The following is a 14,021-nucleotide window of genomic DNA, read 5'->3' on the forward strand; positions in this document are numbered from 1 at the left end:
GGTGAGATACACCGGGCCGCCGAAACAAATGGCGCGAACGCGACCGGCCACAGCGCGACCGACCTTGACTGGCGTTCGAACGCCTACTTCAAACAAGCGACATGCTCCTGCTTTGGAAACTCCTCTCGATGTGCGGCAAACGCAGCACGTGACTCGAGCCCCATCTGACGGCGGCTTTTACGAATTACATGCACCCACTTTGGCATATGAATCTGCAGACGGCAGAGATCTTTCTTACGTGACGCGAGCGCCATCTGGCGGCGGCTCTTACGAATTACATGCACCCACTTTGGCATATGAATCTGCAGACGGCAGAGATCTTTCTCACGTGACTCGAGCGCCATCTGGCGGCTGCTCTTACGACCTACACACACCCACTCTGGCAAATGAAACTGCTGATGAGCCAACGGACTTCAATGCTCCTGCTGAGGCCCAACCTGCCGACGCTGCCCGAAGGATTGCAGCCGGCGTGGGATCCACCCGCGAGGCGCGATCTTCTCGCCCGGCCGGTACAATACCTGCCGGGTCTGCCGGCCTTGCGCAGGCCATCATTCCGCTCACGGTCGCGGGCGTTTTTGCGCAAGCTTTGATTGACACGGGGTCCACGGATAGTTTTATCGATCAGCGACTCGTGCATCAACATGGGTGGCCGGTTCTCGGGACAACCCGCCGGATCTTCATGGCCTCTCAGGGACTTCGGTTGAGCACAAAAGGGGCGTGTCGATTGAAACTTGTGATAAAGGGACGCACGTTCCCGGATGTGTATCTCATGGTATTACCTGCGTTATGCGCTGACGTTCTGTTAGGACTTGATTTCCTTAAGCGGCATGGACGTTTGGAAATAGACTTCGGTGGGCCGGACACGCTCGCTGTGTGCGCCCTCGCTCAAATGGACATGGAGCCACTCTCACTGTTCCCCAACCTGACCACTGATTGTACCCCTGTAGCCGTCAAATCGCGGCGCTACTCTCGCGCGGACGCGCAATTCATTGCGGAAGAAACGGCCCTGCTCTTAAAGGACGGTATTATAGAACACAGTAGGTCACCGTGGCGGGCCCAAGTCTTAGTGGTGCGGAGTGAGGCCCACCGCCGGCGCATGGTAATCGACTATTCGCAGACGATTAATCGTTTTACACAGCTGGATGCCTACCCCTTACCGGGGATGGACGCCCTGGTACGCCAGGTGGCCCTGTATTCCGTTTATAGCACTCTCGATCTGCGTAGTGCGTATCATCAAGTCCCCATCTCTAGGGCTGATCGCGTCTTTACAGCCTTTGAATCGGGTCAGCGGTTGTACCAGTTCACGAGACTTCCCTTTGGGGTAACTAACGGAGTCGCTTGTTTTCAGAGGGCTATGGATGACCTCGTTGCGAAGGAGAATTTGACCGATGTCTTTGTCTATCTGGACAATCTTACGGTATGTGGGTATGACCAGGAGCATCACGACGCTAATCTGAAACGCTTCCTCGAGGTCGCGCGGAAATATCGCCTAACCATGAATGCGGCTAAGTGTCGATACTCTCTACGCACGGTAGACCTTTTGGGGTACACCGTGACCCATGGCTCCGTCTCTCCGGATAAGGAGCGTCTGCGCCCTTTGCTCGATATGGCTCCGCCTAGCGATCGGGCTTCGCTGAAACGCGCTCTAGGGCTGTTCGCCCACTACTCAAAGTGGGTGCAAAATTTCTCCGCGAAGCTCCGCCCCCTCGTGGCCTGCGACACTTTCCCCATGGGCCGGCCGCCCTGGCGGCCTTCGAGGGCCTTAAAGTCGACATCGCTGGTGCCGCTGTCGCGACGATTGACGAGAGTGCCTCTTTCGTTTTGGAGAGTGATGCCTCGGATCATGCGATAGCGGCGACTCTCTCCCAAGGAGGCCGCCCTGTGGCTTTCTTCTCGCGGACTCTCACCTCCGCCGAGCGGAGGCATTCGTCTGTCGAAAAGGAAGCGTACGCGATCGTCGAATCAATTCGGCGATGGCGGCCGTATCTACTTGGGCGGAGTTTCCAAATCGTCACGGACCAACAGAGTGTTGCGTTTATGTACGACACCTTACATGCTCAGCGCATTAAGAATGAGAAAATCACCCGTTGGCGTATCGAACTCGCCGACTTCTGCTACACCATCAAATACCGCCCGGGGAAGGATAACCTGGTCGCTGACGCCTTATCGAGGCCGGCCACTTGCGCGGGGGTTGTAACTTTGGAGGGGCTGCGCACTTTGCACGGCACTATGTGTCATCCCGGGGTAACGCGCTTCGCGCATTTTGTGCGCGAGGGCAATCTGCCGTACTCGATTGAGGACATCCGCCGCATCTGCCGTGATTGCGCGATCTGTGCGGAACTCAAACCGCGTTTTTATAACCCTCCTATGGGGACACTCGTTAGGGCTACTAGACCGTGGGAGCGCTTGGCGATGGACTTTAAAGGGCCGCTGCCAATGTCGAGCAACTCTCGCTATCTGCTCACTATCGTCGATGAGTATTCCCGATTCCCCTTTGCTTACACGTGCGGGGATATGTCGGCTGCCACGGTTATTCGGTGCCTGCAGAATTTGTTTTCTATGTTCGGGTATCCGGCCTATGTGCATACCGATCGGGGTGCGGTGTTCCTGTCCCAGGAGGTGAGGGGCTACTTGCTCCAGCATAATGTCGCTTCGAGCTACACCACCCCGTACCGGCCCCAAGCGAATGGGCAGATCGAACGCTTTAATGGGATTATATGGAGGGCCGTCATGCTAAGCCTTCAGACCCTCGGCCGAGGCCTCGATAAATGGGCGTGGTCACTACCTGCCGCTCTAAACTCGATCCGGGCTCTCCTATGTACTGCCACCAACCAGACTCCTCACGAACGACTGTTCCACCACCCTAGAAGCTCCGGCAGTATCCAATCTTTACCCAGCTGGCTCGCTGAACCGGGGCTCGCCTATCTCAAACGAGCGGTTCGCGCTAGCAAGTACGACCCCCTTGTTGACAAGGTGCAGGTCCTCCAGGCTAATCCCGAGCATGCTCGCGTGTTAACGGCGCATGGCCGCGAGTCTACTGTCTCCGTACGCCATCTCGCCCCATGTGGGGACGACGACAGGGATATCGACGAACCCGTCTACGAGTCTATGGACTCTACCGAAGCTTCCCCTATGGAACTACCACCGTTACTCCCGTCGTTCCCCACTCCCGTGCCCGAAGGCGCAGGGGCGCCCCCTCCGACTCCCACCTCCGGCGGCTATTCCGACGCGGGGGACTCCGGGCTTGGGGACGCCGTGCCCGGTAGATTCCGAACACGAACTGGCAGGGAAGTTCGCTGCCCCGACCGCTACGGGTGGACCGACTGATGTGGATTGACGTGACCCATTCGTTTATTGCTGATGCTTGCTTGCAACCTGCCGAGCGGCAGTATAGTTCTAACGGCGGGGAGAATGTAGTGAAATTATACCAAGGTGAACCCAGGGTGTGCTCGTTACAGAAGGGGCGTCTATAAGACCCGGGACAACCGGGGCGCGCGGACACTCCAGCGGAACTCACTGTGACATAGTCCTGTAGTTTGAATGGTATGTACGCCCCTAAATGCTGCGCTGACTGTCCTCTCTGTTGGACCATTGCTATATTGAATCGACCATTGCTCATGAAATACTCTGATTTTAATGCCTGTTGCATGCATGTATTCTTACAGGATGTACTACAGATCTAAATGATATTAAACCTACCCAGAGGTCAAGTCGTGTCTGAGCTTGATTTTCACGACAGTTACATTTCATCAGGCTTATTTTGAGTCAATGGTCTAATTTTTTCTCTTTAAACTAAACGATTCTGGTTTTGGATCTCGTCAATTGCCATAAGCAATCATTGCTTTCGAGAAAAAGTACTTTGAGCTTCGAGTTTTGCCAAACGGTCAGATGCTGAAACACTTGAACTTTTATTCCACTCTCATCCACAGCTCCAGAGGTTTTGGCCCAGAAGCCCTATGGGAAGGCTGTGGACTGTTGGAGCATCGGAGTTATTTCCTATATTCTGTGAGCTGTGCACCTAACCCCACCGTGTGTGTGTGTGTGTGTGTGTGTGTGTGTGTGTGTATGTGTGTGTGTATGGGTATGTGTATGTATATATGTTTGTATGTATGTATGTATATATGTATGTATATTGTATATATGTATGTATATATGTATGTATATACAGTCACGTGAAAAAGTAAGTACACCCCATGTAAAGTTTTGACCTTTTCAACATATTTCAACATACAGCTATTTGATCTTCATTTGAACAATATTGAGAGATGAAGGTGATATAATGTAACAAATATCATGAAACATTTACATTTTGTAGTCCATTGTATAATTTAAATAAACATAAATGCAGATTTCGCATGTGGAAAAAGTAAGTACACCTCTACATTTATCACGACTTCAAATACCTAAAATTAGAATCAGGTGCACCAGCTCAGGTGCAAATGATTAGAACATCGTTAGAGAAGATCTTGGAGGAAGCTGTCTTATTTAAACCTCAGACATTTAGTTTGGTTTGCTCTTTGTTGTTGAAGTGTGCGGTGTCACCATGCCTAGATCAAAAGAGCTCTCTGAGGTCTTCAGAAAGAAGGTTATAGATGCCTACGAGTCTGGGAAGGGATTTAAAAAGATCTCCAAACAATTTGAAATCAATCATTCGACTGTCCGGTAGATCATCTACAAGTGGAGAAGATTCCAAACAACTGCCAACTTGTTCAGGCCAGGCCGCCCCAGCTAATTCAGCCCGAGAGCAGACCGAAAGATGCTGAAAGAAGTCTCTAAGAACCCCAGAATGTCATCACGGGACCTACAGGTAGCTCTTGCCACTGTTGATGTCAAAGTGCACGAGTCTTCCATTAGAAAGAGGCTGCACAAATTTGATCTACATGGGAGGTGTGCCAGGAGGAAACTTTTGCTGTACAGAAAGAACATCATGGCAAGACTAAAGTTTGCCAATGAACACCTAGGCAAAGACCAGCACTTCTGGAGCAATGTGCTCTGGACAGATGAGTCAAAGGTAGAGCTATTTGGCCACAGTACCAGAAGACATGTTTGGCGAAAACCAAAGACAGCATTTGACCACAAGTACCTGATACCAACTGTAAAGCATGGTGGTGGAAATATTATGGTTTGGGGCAGCTATGCTGCATCAGGGCCTGGGCAGCTCACCATCATAGAATCCACTCTGAATTTTTCATTGTACCAGAGGGTGCTTGAGTATAATGTGAGGCCATCTGTCGCAAAGTTGAAGCTCAACCGAAGGTCAACCCTGTGACATAACAATGACCCTAAACATACCAGTAAATCCACCAAGGAATGGCTGAAAATAAAGAAATGGATGGTTCTGGAATGGCGAAGTCAAAGCCCGGATCTAAATCCCATCGAGATGTTGTGGGGGGATTTGAAACGAGCTGTTCATGCAAGAAACCCCTCAAACATCGCACAGCTGAAAGAATTCTGCATGGAGGAGTGGGCAAAAATTTCTCCCAGTCGATGTCAGAGGCTGGTGGACAGTTATAAGAAACGCCTACTTGAGGTTGTTTCTGCCAAAGGGGGCAATACCACATATTAGAGCCAAGGGTGTACTTACTTATTCCATATGTGAAATTTGCATTTATGTTTATTTAAATTATACAATGGAATACAAAATGTAAATGTTTCATGATATTTGTTATATTATATCACCTTTATCTATCAATATTGTTGAAATGAAGATCAAATAGCTGTATGTTGAAATATGTTGAAAAAGTCAAAACATTACATGGGGTGTACTTACTTTTTCACGTGACTATATATATATATATATATATATATACATATATATATATATATATATATATATACATACATAGATATATATATATATGTATGTGTATATACATATATGTATTACATGGAGAAGAGGAAGAAGTTGTTTCTTCGGTTTGTTGATCTGGAGAAAGCATTCGATCGGGTTCCACGCAAAGTATTGACATGGGCATTGAGGAAGTTAGGAGTGGAGGAATGGTTGATCAGAGTCGTGATGGCAATGTATGAAAGAGCGCGCACAGCTGTAAGGACGAAGGACGGGAACAGTGGTGAGTTTGAGGTGAAGGTGGGAGTGCATCAGGGGTCGGTCCTAAGTCCACTACTATTTGTAGCTGTGATATAGGTGCTGGCTCAGAACGTAAAGGAGGGTTTACCGTGGGAGTTGTTGTGTGCAGATGATCTGGTGTTGATTGCGGAAAGTATGGATGGATTGAAGGAGGAGATGAACAAGTGGAAGGAATGTATGGGGACAAAAGGTCTGAAGGTGAATATCAGAAAAACGAAGGTGATAGCAAGTGGTAAAGTATGTGGTGAGGTGGAAAGAACTGGGAAGTGGCCCTGTGCTGTGTGCAGGAAGGGTGTCGGAGTGAACTCCATTCAATGTACAATGTGCGCTGAGTGGGTTCATCAAAAAAGTAGTGGTTTGAGAGGGTCATTAACCAGTGTGGCAGCTACATTCAAGAGTACGGTGTGCACAGAGTACGGTGTGCAGGTGGAGGAAATGTTGAGTTGGATCTTGGAGACTGCGTGAAGCTGGAAGGTGTGAAAACATTTTAATACCTAGGAGACATGCTGAATGGAGAAGGTGGATCAGACTCGGCAACGGTTGCTCTAGTGAGATGTGCATGGAAGAAATTTCGGGAACTGAGTGGCGTGCTGACGAGGAGTGGAGTGTTGTTGAAACTGAAGGGAAAGGTGTATGCTGCATCTGTGAGAAGTGTTATGATTTATGGGAGCGAGACATGGGTAATGAACGTAGAGCAGCAACAAAGGCTGGAAAGGGTGGAAATGCGAATGGTTCGGTGGATGTGTGGAGTATCGTTGAGAGAGAGGAATACAAATGATGAATTGCGAAAGATGATGGGAATGGAGCCTGTGATGGATGCTGAGAAGAGAAACAGTTTGAGATGGTTTGGTCATGTGTTGAGGAAGGATAAAAGTGACTGGTTGAGAAGAGTAATGGAAATGAATGTAGAAGGAAGTAGAGGACGGGGAAGACCGAGAAAGACTTGGCTAAATATGGTGGAAGAAGAAATGCAGGCAAGGGGTTAACAAGGGGAGATGCAGAAAATAGGGCAAAATGGAGAAGATTGTCATGGGGCCCGCAAGGCTAACCCCCGCTCTAGCAGGGAAAATGGCCTTAAAATGCCTGTTGTTGTTGTTGTATATATATATATATATATATATATATATATATATATATATATATATATATATATATATATATATATAGTTGCTGATTTTTTTTATTGTCGATGGTTTGCCTTTGCCTTCCCAACGATCAGGACATATATATATATATATATATATATATATATATATATATATTATATATATATATATATATATATATATATGTCCTGATCGTTGGGAAGGCAAAGGCAAACCATCGACAATAAAAAAAATCAGCAACTATTCTTATTGGTAAAGGCCTAGTGTCAAACTGTGTTGGCAGATAGGTAGAACAATGGATGATATCGAAAGAACGTTTATTGAGGTATACCAGCCACCACGGTCCATGAGAAGCTGACCTTCTGAGCGTTTGCCCATCTTGAGCAGAAGACCATCCTTCCACAATAACCCGTGCCAAGAGACTACTTTTGGCAGCACCGACACCAAGTCTGCAGAGTACGGATATCTGAGAGAGTAAAGTAAATTGGGCAAAACAAATGATGTAAAGTGCAAGATATTGCCCCGGGTTTTAATCCTCTTGCCCAAATTGTCATTCCGCAGGCTCTGTGGCTATCCGCCTTTTTATGATGAGAGCGATGCTTGCCTCTTTGAGCAGATTATGCGTGCCGACTACGAGTTTGATTCTCCATACTGGGATGACATATCGGACTCCGGTACGTGTTCAGGTGGCACACACAACAGCACACAGGTAATCACTTAAAATTGAGTGACCTTTTCTTGTTTTTCTTGTGTATGCGCCATTGTTTGCATCATTGCATCATCTTTCTGCTTTGCTGACCTACTTTACATTGTTTTGTTTTGTTTGTTTGATAATGTTTTTTGTAAAGTCGGTCAACAAACAAGAAAGATGATGCAATCGTTAACTTGTTCTTTTAATTCTAGCATTCCAGTGGATGTCTCGTAGAAAACAACTCTTGTTCACAAGTTTCTACAATAAACAAATCTGTTATTTCCTTTTATTCCCCCTAACCTGCCCCAACCACTTCGCTTTCCACACTCTTGGTTCTGGGCTTTTCCTACTCCTTCGGCCTTCTAAACCAATCAGCAAAAGACTTTATTCGACACTTGATGGAGAAGGATCCAGCCAAGCGGTACAGTTGCAAGGAAGCGCTACAACACCCATGGTAAATATCACAAGTACCCAAGCTCTCTTTCTAATCACCAACACACCAAGCTTTCCAATTATTTTGCTTCTTCACTTGCTGCACTTCTTATGTCCATAAGGATGTACGAGGGGTTTCTGTCGTGTCTTTGTTTACATTAAACAAGGTTAGTGGATTGATACAACTTGGAGGAGGAAATCATTCCTGGTTGCTTGCTTGGTTTGGATGTGTGGTCATTTTGTCGGCACTTCAGAAGCATCTCAAAAACAATTCGTGATTCGGAACCAGTTTCAGATTTAAGGTGACAACCAATATTTATATGGTGGGAGGTCAAGGGTTGTAGACGTGCTCAGTGACAGAATGAGAGGGTGACACGCCAACAATGTAGTGGAGTGGAATTGGTGGATAGAAAGTACGGTACAGACAAACAGGTAGAACATGCAGAACAAGCAAGAGCAATCAGAGATTGCAAACCCTCGCCAGGATGTATTTTCAGTGTTTTTTTCAGGCTTTTGTGTTAAAACAAATATGGCGGCCGAACCATGTGACCGATGACGTTCTCATTATTTGTTTTCTAAACCAATTTATTCCTAGATTATGCTCAAGAAATTTCATCTTGATCGATGAAGCATTCTACAAGTCGAATGATGACGTCATAATGGAGGCACCTATGACATCATCATTAACATATTTTATTCCCCATGGAGAGTTCTTTACAATGAGCCATGTCTCAATTTTTTCTATTCAGCACTTTCGGAATTATAGAGGTGCAAAATTTTTCGTTTTTTCCAAGATGGCGGCCGAACCACATGACCAATGACGTCATCAATTGGGCACAGTCTATTCCAGGCAAGACAAATATGTGTGTACAGTTTGGCGATTCTACGTGCAACGGTGTCGACGTAGTGTTGTGCACAGACAAACAGACAGACAGACAGACAGACAAACCAACCGATCAACATACTTGCCGGAATCTTTCCCGGCAAGTAACAAATGAAAAATCACTCATAGAGCGACACTTGGCAAAAGAGAAAAAAGCAGAATGGCACTCAGTAGAATATCCTTTTGACCTCACAAATAATTGGTGGTTGAATTCCGTTAGCTGATATGAAAATCCAATTCAAATTTCAAGTCAATCGGATGAAAATTGAGGCTTTTAGAAATTTGAAAAAAGCGGTTGACCTTTGGCCTATTTTGACCTTTTGGCCTATGCTGATCTCAAAAATAGTTGGTGGTTGAATTGAGTTAGCTGATATGTAAATCCCTTTCAAATTTCAAGCGAATCGGATGAAAATTAAGGATTTTAGAAATTTGAAATTGTTGTTGACCTTTGGCCTATGTTGACCCTTTGGTCTATGCTGATCTCAAAAATAGTTGGTGGTTAAATTCAGTTAGCCGAAATGAAAATCCCATTCAAATATCAAGTCAATTGGATTAATATTGAGGATTTTAGAAATATGAAAAAAGTGGTTGTCCTTTGGCCTATGTTGACCTTCTGGCCTATGCTGATCTCAAAAATAGTTTGTGGTTGAATACAGTTAGCCGATATGTAAATCCTATTCAGATTTCAAGTCAATCGGATTAAAATTGAGTATTTTAGAAATTCGAAAAAAGTGGTTGTCCAATGGCCTTTGTTAACCCTTTGACCTTTTGATCTCAAAAATATGTAGGATTTTGTCAGACCTCAAACTCATTTGGTGCAGTTTCGTGAAGATCGGTTTCAAATTGTGACCTGTATGCAAGTATAAGTGAGCGGACAGACAAACATAAACACACAAACCGGAGTGATCAACATACAGTCACGTGAAAAAGTAAGTACACCCCATGTAAAGTTTTGACTTTTTCAACATATTTCAACATAGAGCTATTTGATCTTCATTTCAACAATATTGATAGATAAAGGTGATATAATATAACAAATATCATGAAACATTTACATTTTGTAGTCTATTGTATATTTTAAAATTTAAATGAACATAAATGCAAATTTCGCATGTGGAAAAAGTAAGTACACCCCGACATTTATCACTACTTCAAATACCTCAAATTAGAATCAGGTGCACCAGCTCAGGTGCAAATGATTAGAACATCGTTAGAGAGGATCTTGGAGGAACCTGTCTTATTTAAACCTCAGACATTTAGTTTGGTTTTCTCTTTGTTGTTGAAGTGTACGGCGTAACCATGCCGAGATCAAAAGAGCTCTCTGAGGCCTTCAGAAAGAAGGTTATAGATGCCTACGAGTCTGGGAAGGAATTTAAAAAGATCTCCAAACAATTTGAAATCAATCATTCGACTGTCCGGAAGATCATCTACAAATGGAGAAGATTCCAAACAACTGCCAACTTGTTCAGGCCAGGCCGCCCCAGCAAGTTCAGCCTGAGAGCAGACCGCAAGATGCTGAAAGAAGTCTCTAAGAACCCCGGAATGTCATCACGGGACCTACAGGTAGCTCTTGCCACTGTTGATGTCAAAGTGCACGAGTCTACCATGAGAAAGAGGCTGCACAAATTTGATCTACATGGGAGGTGTGCCAGGAGGAAACCTTTGCTGTCCAGAAAGAACATCAGGGCAAGACTAAAGTTTGCCAATGAACACCTCGGCAAAGACCAGCACTTCTGGAGCAATGTGCTCTGGACAGATGAGTCAAAGGTAGAGCTATTTGGCCACAGTACCAGAAGACATGTTTGGCGAAAACCAAAGACAGCATTTGACCACAAGAACCTGATACCAACTGTAAAGCATGGTGGTGGAAATATTATGGTTTGGGGCAGCTTTGCTGCATCAGGGCCTGGGCAGCTCTCCATCATAGAATCCACTATGAATTCTTCACTGTACCAGAGGGTGCTTGAGGATAATGTGAGGCCATCTGTCGGAAAGTTGAAGCTCAACCGAAGGTGAACCTTGCAACGTGACAATGACCCTAAACACACCAGTAAATCCACCAAGGAATGGCTGAAAAGAAAGAAATGGAGGGTTGTGGAATGGCCAAGTCAAAGCCCGGATCTAAATCCCATCGAGATGTTGTGGGGGGATTTGAAACGAGCTGTGCATGCAAGAAACCCCTCAAACATCGCACAGCTGAAAGAATTCTGCATGGAGGAGTGGGCAAAAATTTCCCCCAGACGATGTCAGAGACTGGTAGGCAGTTATAAGAAACGCCTACTTGAGGTTGTTTCTGCCAAAGGGGGCAACACCACCTATTAGAGTCAAGGGTGGACTTACTTATTCCATATGCGAAATTTGCATTTATGTTTATTTAAATTATACAATGGACTACAAAATGTAAATGTTTCATGATATTTGTTATATTATATCACCTTTATCTATCAATATTGTTGAAATGCAGATCAAATAGCTGTATGTTGAAATATGTTGAAAAAGTCAAAACTTTACATGGGGTGTACTTACTTTTTCACGTGACTGTACTTGTAAAAAAAATAATTCTTTTTTTGCCAAGTAACAAACGGACTCCAATGCAATACCCTCTCCTCAGGCAAGCATAATGACTAGAACGGCACTTGTTAGGGAGCACACCTCTGCCAGACGAACAGTTTACGTTTTGTTTTGTATTCTGCTGGATCTGTATTTGGACCTGAACTAAAATCTCATTGGCTTATTGTTGTCACCTAACCAACTCATCTACCTAGTTTTGTCAAAAGTCGTCCACAGCTTGAAAGATCATGCTGTACATTGTTTTTGGTCATATCACTCAATGGTGAAGAATCACTTACAAAAATTTAAGAATTATTGTATCTGGATCCGGATTCGGATATTCACCAAAATCGAATCGATTTGTCCTTGTCACACACCCAACCTGTCTTTGCTGAATCTATTCACAACTTTTTGTGATATCCTGCTATATATCCTTTTTAGCCCTATCTCTCAATGATGAAGAATCACATTCAATGATGAATGCAGATCCGGATCTTCACTAAAATGTAATGATTTGTTCAATGATCAAGTACGCAAATCCTCTTCAAATCGCAAGTCAATCAGATGAAAATTAACGACCTATGTTAGAAATTTGGCCTATGTTGTCCCTTTCACCTTTAGACCTCAAAAATAATTGGTGGTTGAATTGAGTGACCGGATATGCAAATCCCGTTCAAATTTCAAATCAATCAGATGACAATTGAGGATTTTAGAAATTTGACAAAGTTGTTGACCTTTGGTGGCCTCCATTGACCTTTTGACTTTTTACCTCAAAATCAATAGTCTTCTTCCTTATGACCAACTCTATCATTTGGTGAAGTATCGTAAAGATTGGTTTAAAATTGTGAACTGTAGGTGATTGACATCATACTAAAATACACAATTTAGCGTCTGTCTGTGTCTGTCTGTCTGTCTTACAACGATTTTTGACCACGATACATGCGGTCGTTACTTATCCAATCTCAACCACACTTGACAGGAGGACTAAGGGTCACACAATGAAGGTTGTAACGATTTAACTTTCCCTCCACTCCAAGGGGGGTTTTCCCTGCCGAGGGGGTTACGTGTTAATGTGTATATCCGTGTTAAGAAAGCTTAATCATGGCGTTTTTCAAAGCCGCTTCTAAGAACAAAAGCAACAAGAAAGAGCAATCAGAGATTGCAGACCGCGCCAGGATGTGATTTCAGTGGTTTTTAATGCTTTTGTGTTAAAACAAATATGGCGGCCGAACCACGTGACCGATGACGTCATCATTTTTTTTCTGCACCAATTTATCCCGAGATTATGCTCAAGAAATTTCATCTTGATCGGATAGCGTTTTGTACTTGTCGAATTATGATGTCATAATTGCAGCACCTATGACGGAGATATTGAGGTGCAAAGTTTTTCGGTTTTTCCAAGATGGCCGCCGAACCACGTGACCTATGACGTCCTAGTTATCATAAAAAATTATACAGGTGGAGTTGCACCTATGGTGAAAATTCCCTGTCAATCGGACCAACGGTTGCAGAGAAAATCATATTTATTCTGTGCGGACAAACAGACAAACGGACTCGAATGCAATACTCTCTCCTCTGGCGAGAGTAATAATGCTTATGATAATAGCATAATATTAATGTTATTACAAAACAATATTAATACTAATAATATCCACCCTCCCGAAGGGGTATTTCCACCTTGGCCAAAATGCTGTGTTAATGTGTATAAAATAGTGTTACGTTTGTGATGGGGTAGGCAATGAAATAACTTAGGGCCAGGTAGGATTGTATAGGTAGTGTGCTCCGACTGTCGTAAAGAAGAATAAACACACATTTAAGTAAGTAGGGAATCTATTAGACCACATGTTGCGTTCGTGTACAATTGTCCCCATGGTGAGGGATGGGGCTTTGTTAATTAGGTAGGGTATAAGGGTAATTAAATTCCCTGTTTGTAAATGACCTCTGTGATTTTTCCTTTGTTCCTTATGACACACACCACACCAGCCATGCACTCCGGACAGAAACTAATAACCCCATATAAAGTAACCGGAACCAGGACATTCAACTACCGCTGATGCCACCAGCTGAGGCACCGTCGGGGACAGCGGGAGGGGCCATGGGGCCCCACCCCGGAGGGTGAGGATTGGTCCGGATGGAACGATGAGATGGACTCTTTGATTGGAGCACGCCCGAACGCCATTGGATGATGTGGGAGACCGGGGAACAAAAAGACTGAGTCCTGACATTTTCTTTCTTTTGGGGTCCCGAGCTGATGAAAGGCGGTCACAGTTC

The 14,021-nt window shown here is 44.7% G+C and overlaps 1 protein-coding gene across 2 annotated transcripts in view; it reads left to right on the forward strand.

The window, feature by feature from the left end:
- Positions 1–14,021, forward strand: part of LOC137424474 (calcium/calmodulin-dependent protein kinase type 1D) — a 99,365-nt gene that overhangs the window by 73,203 nt on the left and 12,141 nt on the right. For both annotated transcript variants that reach the window (XM_068111960.2, XM_068111963.2), the window contains exons 6-8: positions 3,930–4,005; positions 7,756–7,868; positions 8,261–8,339. In XM_068111960.2, the coding sequence (XP_067968061.1) occupies positions 3,930–4,005; positions 7,756–7,868; positions 8,261–8,339 (268 nt within the window). The remainder of the gene's footprint in view (positions 1–3,929; positions 4,006–7,755; positions 7,869–8,260; positions 8,340–14,021) is intronic.

Source organism: Myxine glutinosa, chromosome 4, assembly GCF_964187855.1.
Source record: "Myxine glutinosa chromosome 4, kmMyxGlut1.1, whole genome shotgun sequence".
NCBI classification, from domain to species: Eukaryota; Metazoa; Chordata; class Myxini; order Myxiniformes; family Myxinidae; genus Myxine; species Myxine glutinosa.